Source organism: Prionailurus viverrinus, chromosome F2, assembly GCF_022837055.1.
Source record: "Prionailurus viverrinus isolate Anna chromosome F2, UM_Priviv_1.0, whole genome shotgun sequence".
Taxonomy (NCBI): domain Eukaryota; kingdom Metazoa; phylum Chordata; class Mammalia; order Carnivora; family Felidae; genus Prionailurus; species Prionailurus viverrinus.
The window spans coordinates 6,572,536-6,592,677 of record NC_062578.1 but is presented as its reverse complement, the minus strand read 5'-3'; the positions used below and the strand labels follow the sequence as shown (position 1 = coordinate 6,592,677).

Genomic DNA, 20,142 nt, shown 5'->3' with positions numbered 1-20,142 from the left:
CTCTTTTTATGCTTTTTTCCTTCCCAGTTTAGCTGTCATAAGAACTGAAAAAGGGTTCAAATTTTTCCTTACCTCTTGTGAGGCCTTTGTTCCTCTCTTCTTGGGAAGCTTGTGTTTTAACATTTGACTTTGATTTAGAGCAGTAGTTCTCAAAGTGTGGTCCCTGGAAGGGTGGGGAACCTGGCAACTTGTTAGCAAAGCAAAATCTGGGGCTTTACCCTGAAACTACTGAATCAGGAATTTTGGTGATGGGGCCCAGAAATATGTTTTTAACAAGCTATTCACATGATTCTGCTGCACTCAAGTTTTAGGCTACTTATTTTAACTTCATTTATTTCTTAGTATTTTTCCCCAAAGTGATAATATACCCCTCCTTTGTTCAGTAACAGTGACCTATGTCCCATACACTGTTATTTTACGCATTAGACTAACTAAACTTCGTCTAGATGCTAAAGGAAGTAAGCTAAAGACAGGATTTAAACATCAGGTGTTAATAAAATTTATTCAGTGTTTTCTAACTCTTTGAGATAGTTTTAGACTTTTAAAAAATCGTAAGAATAGTAAAGAGAATCCCCAATTGCCAGTGTATGTGTATACACATACATTTATGTTTGTGTACATACTTAAGACACGTGAATAATTTTATTTTGAACCAAATAAGAGTCCTTTTTTTTTTAAATTTTTTTTTTTTTAATGTTTATTAATTTTTGAGAGAGGAAGAGACAGAGTATAAGCTGGGGAGGAGCAGAGAGAGAGAGGGAGACACAGAATCCAAAGCAGGCTCCAGGCTCCAAGCTGCCCGCACAGAGCCCGACGTGGGGATGCGGGGCTTGAACTCACGAACCTTGAGATCATGACCTGAGCCGAAGTCAGACGCTCAACTGACTGAGCCACCCAGGTGCCCCTAAATAAGAGTCCTTTATATCCCTAAATACCTCAGTGCATATTTCGTAAGAACAGGACATTTTCTTACATCTAACCACAATGTAGATCTTAATAATCTGGAAGTTAGGATTAATACAATACTTTTTTCTAATCTGTAGGACTTACTCGTATTTTAGCGGTCTTCCCCTTATTCCAGAGGAAAAAGATTTTCCAAAGTATCATCTAAGATCACATACTGCATTAGCTATCATCTCTGGCTTCCTTTAATCTGGAGTAATTTTTCAGTCTGTCACTGTGTTTCATGACCTTAATATTTTTGGAAAGTATAGGCCATAATTTATGAAGTTTTTAACAAATGCTTTCAATTGTGTTACATTCAAAGTCATTTGACTTAATGCCTTGAATATAAAATATAAAAGTATAGGCAGATAATTTTAAATAGATATTGAAGTAGGAATAAGTTCGTAGTGTATTTTTATCTGTTTTATGTAATTGAAGTTTAGGGATAGAGCCTGTTGACAAAAGCATAGTATTATCAATATGAAGTCTGACAAAATGGTTGGTATCTGTCCGCGCGCGCGCGCGCACACACACACGCACACACTCTCACACACACTTGGAAGAAGACAGAGTTTCTAGGAGATGATTAAATGTAGAAGGATACAGAAGGACTGTTCTGTCCACTGTATCTGTTTATGCAGTTTTTATTTTTTATTAAAAAACAATTTTTTTTAACATTTATTTTTGAGAGAGAAGAGACAGAGCATGAGCAGGGGGAGGGCAGAGGGAGAGAGGGAGACAGAGTCTGAAGCAGGCTCCAGGCTCAACACTGACAGGCTGGCAGTAGCAAGCCTGATGTGGGGCTCGAACCCAAGAACTGTGAGATCAAAGTCAGTTGAGTCTGAGTCAAAGTCAGACGCGTAACCAACTGAGTCACCCAGGTGCCCCATTATTTATTTATTTATTTATTTTTAATTTTTAATTTTAGAGCAGGGGAGAGGGGCAGAGGGGGAGTGAGAGAATCCCAAGCAGGCTCTACGCTCAGCGGGGAGCCCGACATGATGGGGCTCAATCCCACGACCCTGGGATCATGACCAGCCCTGCATCAGGCTCTGTGCTGGCAGCGTGGAGCCTGCTTGGGATTCTCTCTCTCAACCGCCCCCCCCTTCCTCCCTCACTTGCATGTAAACTCTTTCCCAAAAACAAACGAATAAGCTTAAGAAATGTTTTTAAAAAAAGTTAATTGAAACCCTGCAGAAAGTAATTTTAGTGAGACTCTGAGAAGTTAATCAGCAGCAGTTGAAATGATCGGGTTGACTCAAAAACTATTAAACTGTCCTTGATTGAGTTGATGTTTCTATGGAGAAATTAAAGAGACATTTTTATATTCTTACAATTCATTTGTCACTATACATGTTTTTTATCCTGAAGGGAGTGTTTTAAATATAAACCTCTTTGGTTGTCTAATTGGAATAAGGTTTTTTTAACCTTGTTTTTCCCTCTAGTTTTGGTTGAGAGCTGTTGTATTCTTTGGTGTCATCCCCTCCTCCCCTTGTATAACCAAAATCCTTGCTTTTTATTTATTGTATTGAGCTGTAATGTGTATTTTCTTAAATATTAAAAATATTGTTTAGGGGCACCTGGGTGGCTCAGTCGGTTGAGCGTCCGACTTCAGCTCAGGTCACGATCTCTCGGTCTGTGAGTTCGAGCCCCGCATCGGGCTCTGGGCTGATGGCTCAGAGCCTGGAGCCTGCTTCCGATTCTGTGTCTCCCTCTCTCTCTGTCCCTCCCCCATTCATGCTCTGTCTCTCTCTGTCTCAAAAATAAATAAACGTTAAAAAAAAATTTAAAAAAAAAAAAATATTGTTTAATGTTTAAAAAGATCAAATGTTTAGTTGGTTAAAAAAACACGAAATGAGTCTCAGATTTAATAAGGTTTTAACTTTTTAGAAACGTGTATGCAACACCATTTTTGTTTTCATGTCACTGAATACTGTGTCATTTGTTGAGGTCAAGAAATTTTGTTTTTGGATAGTAATGCTGTTATTTTAAGAGACTTTTTCCTGACCTCTTTTTGGCGTGTATGCGTGTGTGTGTATTTTAGTAGTTCCAGTGGCAACATAAGCAGCAGAAAGGAGGAGGCAAATGCCCGAGATACTTATGTTTCGTCTTTCCCTCGGGCACCGAGCACTTCTGATTCTGTGCGGTTGAAGTGTAGGGAGATGCTTGCAGCCGCTCTCCGAACGGGAGGTAAGTTTAGTGTGCCCTGTTCCATCGCCGAGTCCTTTGTTTGCACCACCTCTGCTGCGGCCACCCCCGTGTGTCTGCCTCCCCGGCAGCAGCCCCGTGCTAGCTACTTGCGCTGCTCAGTGCAGGAGGACGTTGTGGCAAACAGGGCTTACTGCTGGCAGAGAGGTACGGGCATCGTGGGGCCTACTGTGTAGTTCCAGGGAAGAGATTCCTTCTCGTCTATGGATGTTTCCTTTGTTTACAGTAACTTAAAGGGTTTTCGCAAATCTTTCCCCTCCACTTGTAACCTGCAAGGTATAGTTGGCCTTTGAACACTGGGTTTGAACTGCGCAGGTTCACTTATAATGCAGATGTGTTTTCAACACAAACAGTACAGTCCTATAAATGTATTTTTCTCTCGCGATTTTCTTAATGGTATTTTCTTTTCTTTAGCTTACTTTATTATAAGAATACAGTATATAATACATATAACATGTAAGGTATGTGTTGTTTATGTTATTGGTAAGGCTTTTGGTCAACAGTAGGCTATTACTAAGTTTTTGGGGAGTCAGAGGTTATATGAGGATTTTCTACTGCATGGGGTGTTGGCGTCCCTGACTGCTGTGGTGTTTGAGGGACAACTATAATTACTCTGCTCCCCAGATTGAGCGTTAATGATACTGTATTTGGGTCCTGTCGTTAAATGTTAGTATGAAATATGGTATTTAAGTTTTATATTTGTAATTCCATTTTCTACCTTTTTTTAAGTGAAAAAGAGATCTTGATTTATATATATGCGAGCCTTAATTTAATTTGAAGTTATCCATTCTTATGTAAAATTTTAACTTTTAAGTTTTACATATAGAAATACTTACCATCTTATACAAGTTCATTCTTTTTCTTTTCTATTATACTTGATCCATAGTTAGTGTGACCTTTCTCCTTACTCTGCCTTTTCTATTTTGATTCCCTGTTTCTTTATATATTTTTTCTTTTTTCTTCCTAGTTTCTTTTTATTTCCTTCTATCTGTTTGAATATTTGCATAGGAGTCTTCTGAGTGTGTCCATATATGTGATTGGCAGATGACATGAATGGTTTCTTTGCATTGAAGCCTGAGTCACAGGAGACAAGACAGTTCTTTCTATAACTTTCTCTACTCTCTGCTGGAGCAACCAGAATTTATGGAGTTGTGAAATGAGGAATTGCCTGCTAGATCAATTACTTCCCCACTCCTGAGGGATAAGGAGTCATCATTGCAGGAGCACTGTGGACATTAGGTGAATCCAGAAGAGTCTAGTGGGTAGTAAAGAGACCAGATTCAAATGAAACTAAACAAAAAGGACTCTTTATTAAGGCAATGGGGTTGAAGAAATAGGAATGCAGTTTAATTTACTCTCTATTGAAATTTTCTTTTAATATGTCATAATCACTTATTCTTGACAATTCTTGCCTGTGTTTAGATGACTACGTCGCTATTGGAGCCGATGAAGAAGAATTAGGATCTCAAATTGAGGAAGATATCCTTTCTGTGTATATTCATGATTGTTTTAAATAATCTGGTATAGATTAACTTTTTTTCTTCCTGTATAGAATTCAGAGTTTCATTTTTCAGTTTCTATCTTGATTGTATTGTTTTGCTGGGAAACAATAGGGCATGTCATTTTATTGTTGTTTTCTTGTTAATCAAAAGGAAAACATATGTGTTGATAGTATTTTTACTTCTCTGCCTTGCAACTTGAGAATATAACACCCCGGTTGAAGTCGTGCAAAAGGGTGCGGAAAACATACACACCACGTGTGAAGTAGGGTCTCATGTTTGAGGGAACTCAGCAAAGCATATGAGGTCCCCTGACTTCATCATCAGGAGGGAAGTGTGTTTGTGCTGAGCACCATTGAAAGGGCTTTGGAAGAGGGGACTTGCATGTCTAGGTGACAGTGTGACCCTGGAACTATCCATGGCCTTGTTAGATGGCATGCTGTGCTTTCTGTTGAGAGGAAAAGAACCTGCTAAACTAGCTTCTTGCTGAGCTGGGGCAAGAAGCGATCCTTTGGGGCCACCGTGAATGGGTTTCTTCCCAGTGGGTCCCAAAGGAGCTGTGTCATCAAGACTTTTAGGATCCTTTGTAGAATTCAGATTTGGGCAAGCAAAAGTTTATATAAATTCAGGCTTCTTTTTACAAGTTTTCTCAGACTGAGTACTTAAGTTACTTTTTGAAACATTTCTAATTTGTGTGCTGCTGGCATTAAACGTTATGAAGAAAGTATTGCTCATTCTTGATATAAAAGTAGGATCACTATTACTTGCCAGTTTCAGATCAAGCAACGAGGTAGAAGCAGTGCTTTGTTAGCTTAATCTAATGTTGGAAACTTGTGGAGAACTGCTTAGAAATTTCAGGTATTCTTATTTTGCTGAACTAGGGGAAAAAATACCTTACTTCTATAATTTAACCTTTTTTCCTTAACGGCCTAGTACCTATATATCAAGAAATAAGGAATACAGACATGAAATACAAAAATAGAGTACGAAGTAGGATATCAAATCTTAAAGATGCTAAGAATCCAAATTTAAGGAAAAACGTACTGTGTGGAAATATTCCTCCTGACTTATTTGCTAGGATGACAGCAGAGGTGAGTATATGTGAAAATAATGTTTCCATGATGTGACTACATGATGCCAAGTAAAGTCTGTCTGAATGATGAAGTCCTATATAAATACTACATTTATAATAAATCCTTATTAGCTATTCTGATATTTATGTGTGTAACGTACTAGACAAATATGTAAGGTGATTGAATCAGTTGGTGTCAGTACTTCGTTGCTTACACAACTGTCCCATGATCTTTGGTTGATTGCCTTAAATCATTGTCAAAAAGCAAAAGTGTTTTTTACTTACTTTGGATTGACACGAAATTGAAGATTTGAGTATCTAGTTGCAAGCAGACTTTGTAACTTCTGAGTTCTTTTCATGGTTAAACCCCATAAAACTGGTCCATCCTATCGACTATTCCTAAATTTTAGGGAATGATGGAAAAACAATTCAGAGCTTGCTATTTATAGACATAGCTGTTCATATTCTGCAGTCTCATTATTTTATTATGCATCCAAGAGAATGAATTTGTCTCTATAGCTAATAAAAATTGTTGTATTTTTAAAATTTATTTTTTAAAAAACCTCATTAAAATAACTTGAAACTTTAAATTAGAGACCAGAGTGTAATGATCGTCTGTATATCCATCACCCACGCTTCTGATATTTTCAAGAGTTTGTCACCCTTTTCACCTATCCCTTTTTTTTTTTTTGCTTTTTTTCCCTTGAGACATTGTATCTTTTTAGTTTATAAACCTGCGAGAGATAACCTTTAAAAATATAACTTTCTACATTGTCATCACTACATTCAACAAGGCTAACAATAATTCCTAATTTATATTCATATTTTCCTGATTGTACATTACTTTCTGTCAGGATCCACATCAACATATTGCCTTTAGTTTGGTTTCTAAAGATTCTGTGTATATGCATTTAAATCCATAGCAGTCTCTTCTCTTACCCCTGCCCCCTTTTTTCCTTCATGACACTGACCTGTTGAAGAAACCAGTTTATTTCTTCTGTATCCCACGGTATGAATTTTCTTTTTCTCCCTCATGATGTTATTTAAGTTTTCTGTAAACTGGAAACTAGCTCTCTAGGCTTGATTACACACAAATTCCGCTGTTTTCCCCACAAAGACTTGGTAACTGGTGATTTTTGCTCCATGTTGCACCACATCAGGAGATGCACAGCGTCTTACTGCTTTGGACTGTTAGCACGCTGAGATGGGTCAGTGGGTTTGGATGCGGACAGTCCGATACTCCCGGTGTAAAGTCTCCTTTGACCTTTCGTCTCATGTTCGTCTCATGATGCTCCTTGCCTGAATTGGTTATTTTATTAGGAGTTGCAAAATAGTGACTTCTAAAGTTCTGTCACTCCCTTCACATCTTTAGCTAGATTTCTTTGACAAAGAAGCACTTTCCCTTATAAGCTCAGGCACTTAGTTACTCTTTTGGGTTGGATAGGAAAGGCAGGTAAATGTGGAACCGTTGCCCTTTAGGTAGCAGTTGATCAGAATGAGGAGTTGGTGCCGTAGTAATGGCCACTGTGGGCTTTTGTTTCTGTTTTTGCATCCTTGTGCTCTCCTTTTTCAGTATCATCATGGATTTGTGACATTTTTATTTACCCAGTGGGGATTGCTTCTGTACAGTAATTTATTTTGATGGCTGAAGAAACTGTCCTATCCTTGGCTAATGGGAGCTCCTTCATCTTAGCCCCTCTGTCCGTTTGAGTCGACTGCAAGGGTCTTTGGAGGCTTCCATGCTTCTCTGGCACAAAAAGATGACCCTAGCTTATCCTGTGCATTTCTTGACTCAAAATGGGAACCGAAGATTCCTCCAAAGGTCCCTGGTTCCTTTTTGGGGAGGGCGATGGTACAGACCATAAATCTGGATACTAGAGGTGCTCATTGCTACCGGATTGTTACGTTGTTTATAAACCTTTAAACAGTAAATCTCATTTTCACATACAAACTTATAAGTATTTGAAGAAATTTTAAAAGGAAGCAAATTTACAAGTTCTATGAGGAAAAAATACTAATTTTTCACTTTTAAAACTTCAGAAGTTGATTTTTGTTCTATTATTATTATTAAGCTAATTGAACATAAAAAGCAGTCAGGATATATATAGAAGGTGTCTATAACTGAGTGGTATTGCCACCTCCTTGACAGGAAATGGCTAGTGATGAACTCAAAGAGATGCGGAAAAACTTGACCAAAGAAGCCATCAGAGAGCATCAGATGGCCAAGACGGGTGGAACCCAGACTGACTTATTTACATGTGGCAAATGTAAAAAGAAGAATTGTACTTACACACAGGTTTGTGATTGTTTATAGATTCTTATTTTCATATTAAGAATGCTTGAGGGTATTATGCTAAGTCAGGTAAGACAGAAAGACAAATACTGTATGAGTCACTTATATGCAGAATCTAAAAAACAAAGGAAATGGATAAACCAAAAATGTTTGAGACACTCAGATACAGAGAGCAAACTGGTGATTGTTGGAGAAGAGGGGTGGAGGGGTGCATGAAATAGGTGAAGCGGATGAAGAGGTACAAACCTCTAGGTATAAAATAAGTCACAAGGATGTGGTAACATACAGCATGAAGAATACAGTCAGTAATGTACTAACTTTGTATAGTGACAGAGGGTAACTAGACCTATTCAGATCTTTTTATAATGTATAAAAATGTCTAATCACTTGTACACCTGAAACTAATCACAAAATTGTATGTCAGTTATAGTTCAATTAAAAATAACTAAATGGAATGCTTGCAACTCTTGTTTCAAAGCAAGTAGTAAAGATAACTACCAGTACTTTGATATTTCTCAAGAGGAGATGTGGTCTTTTCAGTGTAAGAATGCTCTTTTAAAAAAATGTTTATTTTGAGAGAGCATGCACGTGCACAAGCAGCAGGGAGAGGCAGAGAGAGAGAGAGGGACAGACAGAGAATCGCAAGCAGGCTGCATGCTCTGTGGAGCCTGACGGGGCTGGATCTCATGACTGTGAGATCATGACCTGAGCTGAAATCAAGAGTCAGACGCTCAACCACCTAAGCCACCCAAGCGCCCCAGAAATGCTTTCTGAATACTAACAGATTTCACTTAATTGAAAATAAGTTGATATATTTATACTTTCATGGAAATTGTTACCGTGAACGCTATATGAATTAAAGAAAATTAATAAAACACATTATAGGATTTAATAAAATGCCCATATTCTTTTTCTAAGAGTCGAGCAGTTGATTATTGGTTGGCATATAATCAGGTTATAATTCTTTTTATTTGGCAGGATCATACAATTTAAGGAAAGTTCTTTATTCTTCCTCACTTGGAGCATGGCTACTTTTAGCTTAACTGCTTTCCAGACACCGATTCCTTTTCTGCCGCATATTGATGACTTTTATCTTCAAATAGAATGTGACTAACCCTTTTTGTTCTTGAACAAAAGAGCTGTGAAAAGAGCCACATAATGATTAGTTTTGTTGTATATGTGTGTGAAAATGGTTTATCAAACTATCATTAATTTCATTTGTCAAGAAGGTATTTTTGTGCTGTGTCTGTAATCTACTAAATTCAAAGTTTTCCCGTTAGAGAATAACTTACAGTTAATGTTTCAGGGTAATAGATTTAGGGAATTGAATTTTCTGATTGACAGAAAATTAAGCTGTTAAGAAAGTAGTATTACTAAACTCTGTAAGTTACAGAAAAGATCCTTTAGGTAGTTTGTTCTTTAACTTTTAGAGGATATTCTGTTCTCAAGGTTAAAAATTCAAAAGGTACAAAAGATTATGCGTAGAAAGTTCCCTTCCCACTTTCGCCTGCAGCTACTTGGTCCCACCTCCCTGGAGGTAAACCAGGATTACTCGTTAGTTGTGTGGCTTTCTATGTGTTTTATGCGTGCATATACAAATATGAATATATTTTTGTTTTCCATTTTATTTTGTGTGTGTGTGTGTGTGTGTGTGTGTGTGTGTGTGTGTGTGTGTGTGTGTTTTGGTTGGTTTGTTGGTTTATTTTGTAATCTCTACACCCAACGCAGGGCTGTAGCTCACGACCTTGAGATTGAGTCATATGCTCTTCCGACTGGGCCATTCAGGTGTCCCTGTTTTCCCATTTCGTAGAAATGTGGTAGCACACTACATAAACTTATGTCTCTTAGTTTTTTAGCACTGCATGTTCAGATATGCTCTGCTTAACCAATCTAAAGTCCTCTACCTTTTTGAAGTCTTTCATTTAATCATAGTTATATATCTGATATTTCAGTATTTTATTCTGTGAAAGTATTACTACTGATAGTCACTAAAATACATTAACAAATGAAAATGGCTTCAGAAATATCTGAGTTTGGATTGCTGTGTTTTCTTTTAATCATGTAGAAAAATCTCAGCAATGAAAATTCTATCCTGAAAATGCTGCATAGTAGGAAGTATTAAGTGTAAATAGAAAGGTATTTAAAATAGAATAAAAAAATTCTGTCAGTAGATCTAAAACTTCCCAAGTTGTCAGAGTAACAGATATGAAAGACTTAAGTTTGACTCTTGGGTTAACATGTATCTACCAGGAGACCAGATTTTTTCCAGAGAGCAAGAAGTTCCTCATACTTTTAGGGCCCCAGTTTAGGAAGTATTTAGATATAAATACATGAGAATACTTCAGAAGGATTTTTCAAGGCATTTTTTTATCTTAAAGCCTTAAGTAAACAGAATGCTATTCTTTTGAGAATGCCTCTTCTTTATCTTCCTTTGGGCTTTTGAGTTAAAAATCATGTTGATAGTTTACAGGTATTGTGAGCTGCTCATCTTTGAAGTGGTAACATACTGGATTTCATCATCCCACATTCAATTTAAATATGTTATTCAGAATACAGTATTTAGGTTCTTGCCTTCATCCATTTTCCTTATCTCCCCTATACTTAAACCTAAGAATAACTTAAAAAAAATTTTTTTTTAACGTTTATTTTATTTTTGAGACAGAGAGAGCATGAATGGGGGAGCGTCAGAGAGAGGGAGACACAGAATCTGAAACAGGCTCCAGGCTCTGAGCTGTCAGCACAGAGCCTGACGCAGGGCTCGAACTCACGGACTGCGAGATCATGACCTGAGCCGAAGTTGGCTGCTTAACCGACTGAGCCTCCCAGGCGTCCCTAACTTTTTTGTTTTTTTAATGTTCATTCATTTTTGAGAGAGAGCCAGATCTTGAGTGGGGGAGGGGCAGAAAAAGACAGAGACACAGAATCTGAAGCAGCACAGAGCCATACACAGGGCTCAAACTCATGAACCGCGAGATCATGACCTGTGCCGAGGTCGGACGCTTAACCGACTGAGCCACCCAGGCACCCCACCTAAGAATAACTTCTAACTTTAATAACGTATTGTCAGCTTCATTCAGGAATGCTCACTTGAAAGAGATAATCTTCTGTCTTTGGAACCTTGGTTTCAGGAATTCTCTTAAGTGGAAGACTTCAGAAGTCTGTTATGTTGCTAAAATTTTTAAAAATCATATTAGCTTATTATTTTTTTTTCCCTGAGTTCTCTTTTTAATTAAAAATTTTTAGTGGTGGTAAAATACACATAACCTAAAATTGAGCCTCTTAAGCCATTTTTAAGTATACAGTTGAATAGTAGTGCATTCATAATATTGTGCCAATCTCCAGGATTCTTTTTCTTTTGTAAAACTGAAACTCAATACCCATTAAAGAGTAACTGTACATTTCCCTAACTCGTGGCAACCACCAGTCTCCAAATTTGGCTACTCTAGGTAGTCAGAAGGATAAATGGAATAATACAGTATTTGTTCTTTTCTGTCTCTGGCTTATTTCTGATATCTATTCTAAGATAGTAATTAGAAACACAAATAAAGGTCTGTGTGCAGAGCAACATCACTAATCATCAGGGAAATGCAAATTAAAACCATATAGTATTCATAAATGGTCATCCATATTATAGCATCTATCAGAATTTCCTTCCTTTTAAAAGCTGGATAGTAATCATGGAATGTATATATCACATTTTGTTTATCCACTCATCTGCTGGTGGACATCTGCTTCCACCTTTTAGGCTATATTGTGAATAATGCTGCTATGGACTTCTGTTGTACAGTACCTCTTTGACACCCTGCTTCCCATTCTTTTGAGTGTGTTAGGAGTGAGATTTCTGGATTATATGGTCATATTAGCCTTTTAAAGCAATGTAAAGTACCTATTCATAGAAAAATTGGAAAACACAGGAAAATATGAACAAGAAATTTAAAATCACCCATTAATCTGTGCTCTCAGGGAGAACAGTGGTCAGTATTTTGGTACCTGTAGTATTTTGTTGTGAATTTTTCCTTATCTAGTTGCAGCCAATCATTTTAGATACAGTTGACCCTCGAGCAACACAGGTTTGAACTGCGTGAGTTCCCTTCTACACAAAGTTTTGTCAGTAAATCTATATCCAGTGTTGAAAATGTATTTTCTTTATGATTTTCTTAGTCACATTTTCTTTTCTGTAGTTTGCTTTAAGAATTTAGTATATAGGGGGTGCTTGAGTGCCTCAGTTTTGTCTGACTCTTGATCTCGGCCCAGGTCATGATCTCATGGTTCGTACGAGAAAGCCCCATGTGGGCTCTGGGCTGACAGCGTGGAGGCTGCTTGGGATTCTCTCTCCTGCTCTCTCTTTCCCTCCCCTGCACGTGAACACACATGTGCTCGCACTCTCTCAAAGGAAATAAACATTAAAAAAAAAAAAAAAGAATTTAGTATATAGTATGTACAACGCACAAAGTGTGTGTTGATAGTTTCTGTTATTGGTAAGTAAGGCTTCTGGTCACTAGTAGGTTATTAGCAGTTACGTTTTGGGGGGAGTCAGATGTGGATGTTCAACTGCATGAGGAGTCGGCAGTCTTAACCCCCACATTGTTTAAGGGAGGAATGTACTTCTTTTCACTTAGCTACTATAAAACGTAAGCCTTTTCCTTTAATTATTTGAAAAAAAATACAAAACCTGGGTAAACATCTTAATAGCTATATAATGTTCCATCAGATAGGCGTGCTCTTATTATTTCCCTGTTGGATATTTAACGTGTTTCTAGTGTTTGTGCTGTTGTAATTTTACACTCTTCAAACATTCCTGTATGCAAATTTCCAACCCCCCAACTTTATGAGGAATTGGCATATAATTTTGTGTATTTAAAGTGTACAATGTGATCTTATGCACATATACATTGTGGAATTATGACCAAGATCAAGATAATTAACATATTCATTACCTAGTTCACTCTTCCTTCCCTCCTCCCTCCTTCCCTCCCTCCCTCCTTCCCTTCTTTCCTTCCTTCCTTCCTTCCTTCCTTCCTTCCTTCCTTCCAATGAGAATGCTTAAGATCTACTCTAACTATAGTCACCGTGCTGTACATTAGATCCTCGGAAACTTACGTTTTATAACTGAAATTTATACCCCTTGCCCTATATTGCTCCATTTCCCTCTTCTCCCAGCTCTTGGCAACCACCTTCTATTCTCTGTTCCTATGAAATCATTCTTTCTTTTTTAAGATGCTGCATATAAGTGATACCATACAGTATTTCTCTTTCTCTGTCTGGTGTATTTTATTTAGCATGCCTTCCAGGTCCATCTGTGTTGTCTCAAATGGCAGGATTTCCTTTTTAATGTAATGGCTGAATAATATTCCATTGTGTATATATATATGCCACCTTTCTTTATCCATTCTTCCATTGAAGGACATTTAGGTTGTTTTCATAGCTTGGCTATTGTAAATAATACTGCAGTGAACGTGGGTGTGTAGATATCTCTTTGAGATACACATTTCCTTTCCTTTGGATATATACATAGAATGGGATTGCTGGATCATGTGGTAGGGTTTCTTTTCTCTTTTCTTTTTTTTAAAGTCAAGTCTACCCCTAATGTAGGGCTTGATCTCACAACCCTGAGATCAAGAGTTGCATGCTCTACCAACTGAGCCAGCCAGACACTCCTACAGTAGTTGAAGTTTTAATATTTTGAGGAACTGCCATCCTGTTTTCCGTAATGGTTGTACCAGTTTACATTTCTACCAACAGGGATCCCTTTTCTCCACATCCGTAGTCTTTTTTTTGTTTTTTAAATGTTTGTTTATTTTTGAGACAGAGACAGAGACAGAGAATGAGCAGGGGAGGGGCAGAGAGAGAGGGAGACACAGAATCCGAAGCAGGCTCCAGGCTCTGAGCTGTCAGCACAGAGCCAGACGCGGGGCTCGAACTCCTCAACTGATGAGATCATGACCTGAGCCGAAGTCAGATGCTCAACTGAGTGAGCCACCCAGGCACCCCAGTCTTTTTGATATTAGCCATTCTAAATGGCTGAAGTGACATAAAGTGGTGTATCCTTGTGGTTTTAATTTGTATTTCCTTAATGATTTAGTGATGTTGATTTGTACACAGGTCTTTATTTGTGTTTCTAGTTACTATCTTAGGTCAGATACCAAGTTCTTAGGTCATAGAGAGTGGATATTTAAGGCTCTTACCTTGTTGCTGCCTCACTTTTACAAAGGTGGTGACAGTTTATATTTTTTAGAATGAAATTATAATTTTTACATCTCTGCTAATTTATAAGAGAAAACTGATGTATCTTTTAAGTGATGATGAAATTTTTCTATATTAGCATTTATGAAAAATATAATGTGTGACTTAGATGATTTCTACTTATCTGGGAGAAATTAAACATGAAAAGACAAATACGGAATGATTTAGAAAAATGGAAGTTTTGAAATATGTGTCCCTTTGGCATTTATTTCGCTTACCTGAACTTGTTTCAGGCTCTTAAACATTTTATTGTGGTACTATTGTGGCTATTGTATCTCCTAATATAGAATGTTCTTATTGAGATTGGACTTCTTACAGTATTGTAAAAAGTAATATTTTTCGCTTGATTTTGCTGTAGGTACAAACTCGTAGTGCTGATGAACCAATGACAACATTTGTTGTCTGCAATGAATGTGGAAATCGATGGAAGGTATGGCATTATTCTTATATTCATATTTTACCCATTTAGAATAGATTTCTTCACATCGTTTTATTAGACTACCTAGCTATCTATCTATCTATCTATCTATCTATATACATACACACGCTCATACTGTTCAGTGTTCTGCAAGTCAATGACGAACTATTTGTAAAGGAATATACTATACTATACTCTTAGAAATTAAGAATGTTAATTTTCCTGCCTGCATATTGTTTTGGTGCAGGAATAACAGGATTGAATCTTAAATGTGCAATTACTGTGTCATAGTCCTGTGTATACTATATTCATTCAGTTGCTTCCACTGTTGTACTTCCAGAAAATCTGTACATGAATATTACCTGTCCTCATGGATTTGTGATTCTGGGAAGATTACTTTACCTTGTTGAAATCATTTGCCCGATGGTTTTAGTGTTTATTTTAAGAATTAACAGATGAGCACTGCCATGGTTTTGGTAGGCTTTTCACTGAGCCTTCTTATCACCTACATACTCCTGAGTTAGCCCCACATAGGCAAGCTTATGTTTAAGTGATCCCTTCTTGAGTGATTTTTGTGAGCCACAGAAATGTAATTTAAACATGAGAGAAGATTCACACATCACTTCTGAGACTAAATAGTTCAGTTTGGTTGGTTGGAGAGCTCACCTGGTAGGAGTATAGTCTTTGGAGCTAAACAGGTTTTGAACTCCTTTGTTGCTTATCTTTTTAGTGTATTGCAATTTTACGTCCTGTTAAGTGTAAGTAATATCTACATCATAGGCTGTGGTGAAGAGTACAGATAATATATTTAAAGTGCCTGATAATTGTTGGTATTCCAGAAATGCTGGTTGTATTTATTAGTTTTTGAGAAAGCTTGTTCGATGCTTTTTTTTTTTAAAGCTATACTTAGCTTTAGACCTTTTGCTCTAATGCTTAAATTATTCACGTAAGTTAAAGCATTTCCTGAAAATCAGAGGTGAATTAAAAGTAGACAGGTGGGAGTATTCTCCACAAATATGGTATAGGATTTGGGCCCTAGACATTATTTTAGGTGTTGAAGTTTTCACATTGGTTGAAGAGAGGGACATTCATTATTTTCAGTCCTGTTGACCAAGTCTGGCTTTTCCAGATAGCTCTTTGGTTTACTTTGCATAATGGATGATGATGATGATGATGGTTACTATTACTGTGCACATTGCAGTTTGTTTTGAATACAGGCTGCGTGCAACATAGCTGTGACATAGTACCTGCTGGATTTTAGTGTAGGACGGTGATGCATAGATAGGGTGGCTTACTCTAGAAGTGTAAGTTTGAAATGAGTTTTTGTTTTGGAATTATTTTTTTTAACAAAACATTAAGGGCACTTAATAAAAAATATTTTATACTATTTCTTCAGTTATATATTCCTACTGATTCTAAGTTGGAAAAGTCAAACACATAGGATAGGTGACTATTCATGTCTGAGAAATACAGCATTTTCAAAAATGCCTCTTTCTTCAGCAGTGTAAGGTGTATACTGTGTTAAATAGGGGTGGGGTATACACTCCATTGTCTGTATTTAAAGGTCTCATGAAATACTTCTCTTTTTTTTTTTTTGGCAGTTCTGTTGAGTTGGAAGAAATGGCAAAATGCCTGGACCATTAAATGGATTTTCTAATTAGCTTTAAAACTAGGCCATCTAGTTTTCCTGCAAATCAGATTTTTAAAGTAACACACATCCCTTGGGTTAGTCTTGGTTTTTGACATAGCATTCCTTCCTTAAATGCCTTCTGTAGTATCAGATCATTAGGGAGACCACATAATAATTATATGGTATCTGTTTCAAAACATTTTTTTTTTCATTTTTGTAGTAAGTTGATATTAAACTTTTGGCAGTTTATTTTTACCTTTTTTTTTTCCTTTTAAAAGGAAAACGTACCTTAACTTTTTTACAGTCCAAAACATACACTGTAGAAATGTTATTCTTCTCAGTTAATACATAAATGGAAATTGCGTTTTTTCCCCATATTGGCACATACCTGCAAATAGCAAAGGAGAAGAAGAGGTAATATAAGTTTATCAGATGTGTGTGTATTCAGATAATACTTGACCAGCTTATCTAAATTGTACATAATATTTGAACTAGCCTATGAGATTGAACTTAATTATTATGTTCACAAGTCTGGGATAATTAGATATTATTTTGCATTTGTAACTAACCGTGATAATCATTTCTTGTAATTTCTTGTACATGTTTATGACTTGTTCTTAATAGATTTTACTTTTGGAAACATGACTTGACTTTGTTGAAATCAGTTTGGTTTTGTTGTTTATTTACCTGTTTGACTTTGTAGCGTATTTTGGTTTTGCGGAACACTGTTGTAGTTGAGTAGGTTTTTCAAAAATCCCAGCAAAGGCAAAGAATGAAATCTTCTGACCATTTTCCCCTCATAGGAAGACATGCCCGGGAAGAAAATGTTAGTGTTTTAGTGCAGTATAGTTACTGTAAACAGTTTATGACTTGATTTTGATTTGGAAATCTTTACTGACCAAGGATTAAGTTTAAGGACTATATATATAAATCATTAAAGCTGTGGTCTTTCCATATGGAGGTTGATAGAAAATACTTTTGTCCTGAGTCCAATTTCTCGACTCTTTTTCTGTCACACAATGAATGAGGTTGTTCAACAAACTGAATATATGGGCTATAATGCAACTGTTTTTACAGTACAGATCTTAGAATTAAATTTTTTTTAAGTGCGTACCATTTGTTTTGTTAGGAATAAGCAAAAATGATTTCCACGTAGATTCCTTAGGGTACACTTGCTCTAGCACATCTGAGAGGCCACTTTTACAAAGCCCCAATTTTTATCATGCTAAATCGATATTCTATCAGACTCCTGTAGAAAGACTTCAGTATATGCTTTGCACTCCCCTTTGCTCCCTTTTCCCACTTTTTAAATGCAAATCAATTTGATGTAACACAGAAGACAACATTAAAGGTCCATGTTGGGGCCCCATGTGTGAGCATTGACCCACTGGTACTGCCCTAACTCTACTTTGTCAGTTCTCAGATTAACCTTTATCACTTGAAAAATAAAGTGCATTTTTGGAAGAATAAAACTAAAATAGTACCACTTTTAAATTAAGTGATCCATTTTTAAATTTGTAATCCAATAAAGTTTCTTGTTATTAAACATGTATCACATTTTGTCATTTTATTTAGACATGGACACTTGCTCTACCTTTGGTTTCAAAATTTCTCTCCCGATTCCTAAAGTGTTTTTAGAGGATGGTTTTAATTAAGTGATGCCTGCCCAGTTTTAAGTGAAAACTGGTGTTGAGCTGTAGTACAGAGCATGCTTTTCTCTTCTCTTTTCCTGGACTCCTGGGGAGGGAGGCAGGAGCGGTTCCAAGTAGAGCCCGCAAGCATAGGCCGTGTGTGCACTTGGCGTGATCTGAGAGACCGAGACTAGTGAAAAATACTAGCCAGTTGTAAAGCCATAGGAAGGAAATGTTGTCACAGGTAATACTCAATAATATTTATTTCCAGGACAAAGTAATTGTGTTAAATGAATACACATAAGAATTAAATTAGACCTATGTGGTAGGAATTAATGAAGAACCATCCTAGGAAGGCAGAAAATAACCACCTTGGTTTTCTTGCTCAGAGGTGATTATAAGCATTGGTTACCCAGTATTGCTAAGCCATGGCAAAAGTTCTGAAACATTTATGTACACCCAAACATCGAAATCTGTTTATATCTTAAAAATGGGAAAATAAGTTTAAAGTACTAAGATAGCAAAAGAAATAACAGACTATACTTTGAATTCTTATAGGTGCACAGTGATCGTCCTTAGAGGTCAAAGTTTAAATTGAGGGTTTGGATTTACTTCTCAAAATAAAAACTACAGTTAAAAATGTTGGGCTTTAAAGAGTCTTAATCTGAACTCTCCTCCTTCCATACCATCCCCCCCTCCCCCCACACACTCATTTAGCTGTAGAAAATTAACCCTTTAAGAAGAGATATCCCACTGAGAACTGTGATGTGAATAATCACTGGCATAAAAATCCACATGTTTTTGTCAGTTTCAAAACTAAGAAAAGTACCAACATCGAAGAGGCTGCTTCACAGTGAATAGTCGGGCTCTGTGCCAACAGCTCGGAGCCTGGAGCCTGCTTCAAAATCCGGGTCTCCTTTCTGTCCCTGCCCTTTGCCTTCTCTGTCAAAAATAAATAAGTAAACATTAAAAAAAAAAGAACACAGTTACTGGTTGACAAGTCCCTAGGTAATGAAACATTATGTTGGAGAAAGGTGAAGTCAGTTGAAGTCAGTTGAAGTCAGTCAAAAGTAGTAAGAGCTGTGTATTGGAGAAATCTCACGTGGCTGTCCTAGATAACCAACAGCTGTGACTTCCGAAGATGGAGGTGGAAAGTTTCTATGAGACACTTGTTCCCTGCTGTATCTTTAACACCCAGAATACTTGTCACATAGTAGATGCTCATGTGATAGTTTTTCTTGGTTATATTTGTGTATTCCATTTGTTCTTGACCACATAGGAGCTGAGATGTAAAGTATGTTCCACATGTTGAGGACCCGTGGAAGCTGGTTAGATAACCACCGGTTGGCAGTGTTTTGGACTCCCGACCGACTGACTGATGGATTGCGAGAGCAAGTGGGCGAGGGGCAGAGAGAGGGAGACTGAGGATCTGAAGCCGGCTCTGCTGAAGGCAGTGAGCCTGACGGTGAACCGCAAGATCATGACCTGAGCTGAAGTCAGATGCTTAACCGACTGAGCCACCCAGGCACCCCTAGACTCCCAGCTTTAATTTTTTTTTTTTTTTTTTTAATGTTTAGTTTTGAGAGAGACAGACACAAAATGCGAGTGGGTTAGAGGCAGAGAGAGGGAGACGCAGAATCTGAAGCAGGCTCCAGGCTCCAGGCTCCAGGCTCCAGGCTGTCAGCACAGAGCCCGACGCGGGGGTCGAACTCACGAGCTGTGCTGTAAGATCATGACCTGAACCGAAGTCAGATGCTCAACCGACAGCCACCCAGGCACCCCTAGACTCCCAACTTTAAAGGAAGAAATGTAATGAGTCAGAGTCTTGGGAGTTCTCTTTTGGTACCTTAATTCTGCAAAGTGATGCAACAGTTTTATCATTAATGGAAACAAGCTTTTTTCAAATTGACTTGTGTACTCTGTACTTGTTTACCCAACTGGTGGATGGAAAATGAAAGCACAGGTGACTGCCTCAAATGACTTGCTCTGATTCCTCTCCCTGGGTGCTATAAAAAGACAGCCAATTAGTATTATTATTTTTTCCCTTAATGGCCTTGGCTACAAAGATAGCAACATTTGATATGTGATCTGCCGTATGGTCAGTTAAATTAGCCCAAGCGTTTCCAAAATTGGAGAACTGAGCTACTTTGAAATAAAAAGATTTCTTTTTTTTTTTTTAAACCCTTAAACGTGGTTTACAGCA

At 37.3% G+C, this 20,142-nt stretch overlaps 1 protein-coding gene across 1 annotated transcript in view; it reads left to right on the top strand.

Moving 5' to 3' along the window:
* TCEA1 (transcription elongation factor A1) overlaps window positions 1-17,854 on the top strand; it is a 42,616-nt gene extending 24,762 nt beyond the window's left edge. The window contains exons 5-10 of the mRNA XM_047842417.1: window positions 2,990-3,135; window positions 4,576-4,632; window positions 5,589-5,743; window positions 7,874-8,020; window positions 14,619-14,690; window positions 16,280-17,854. Coding sequence (XP_047698373.1) covers window positions 2,990-3,135; window positions 4,576-4,632; window positions 5,589-5,743; window positions 7,874-8,020; window positions 14,619-14,690; window positions 16,280-16,288 — 586 coding nt within the window. The 3' untranslated portion in view covers window positions 16,289-17,854. The remainder of the gene's footprint in view (window positions 1-2,989; window positions 3,136-4,575; window positions 4,633-5,588; window positions 5,744-7,873; window positions 8,021-14,618; window positions 14,691-16,279) is intronic.
* Window positions 17,855-20,142: the final 2,288 nt, after the last annotated feature.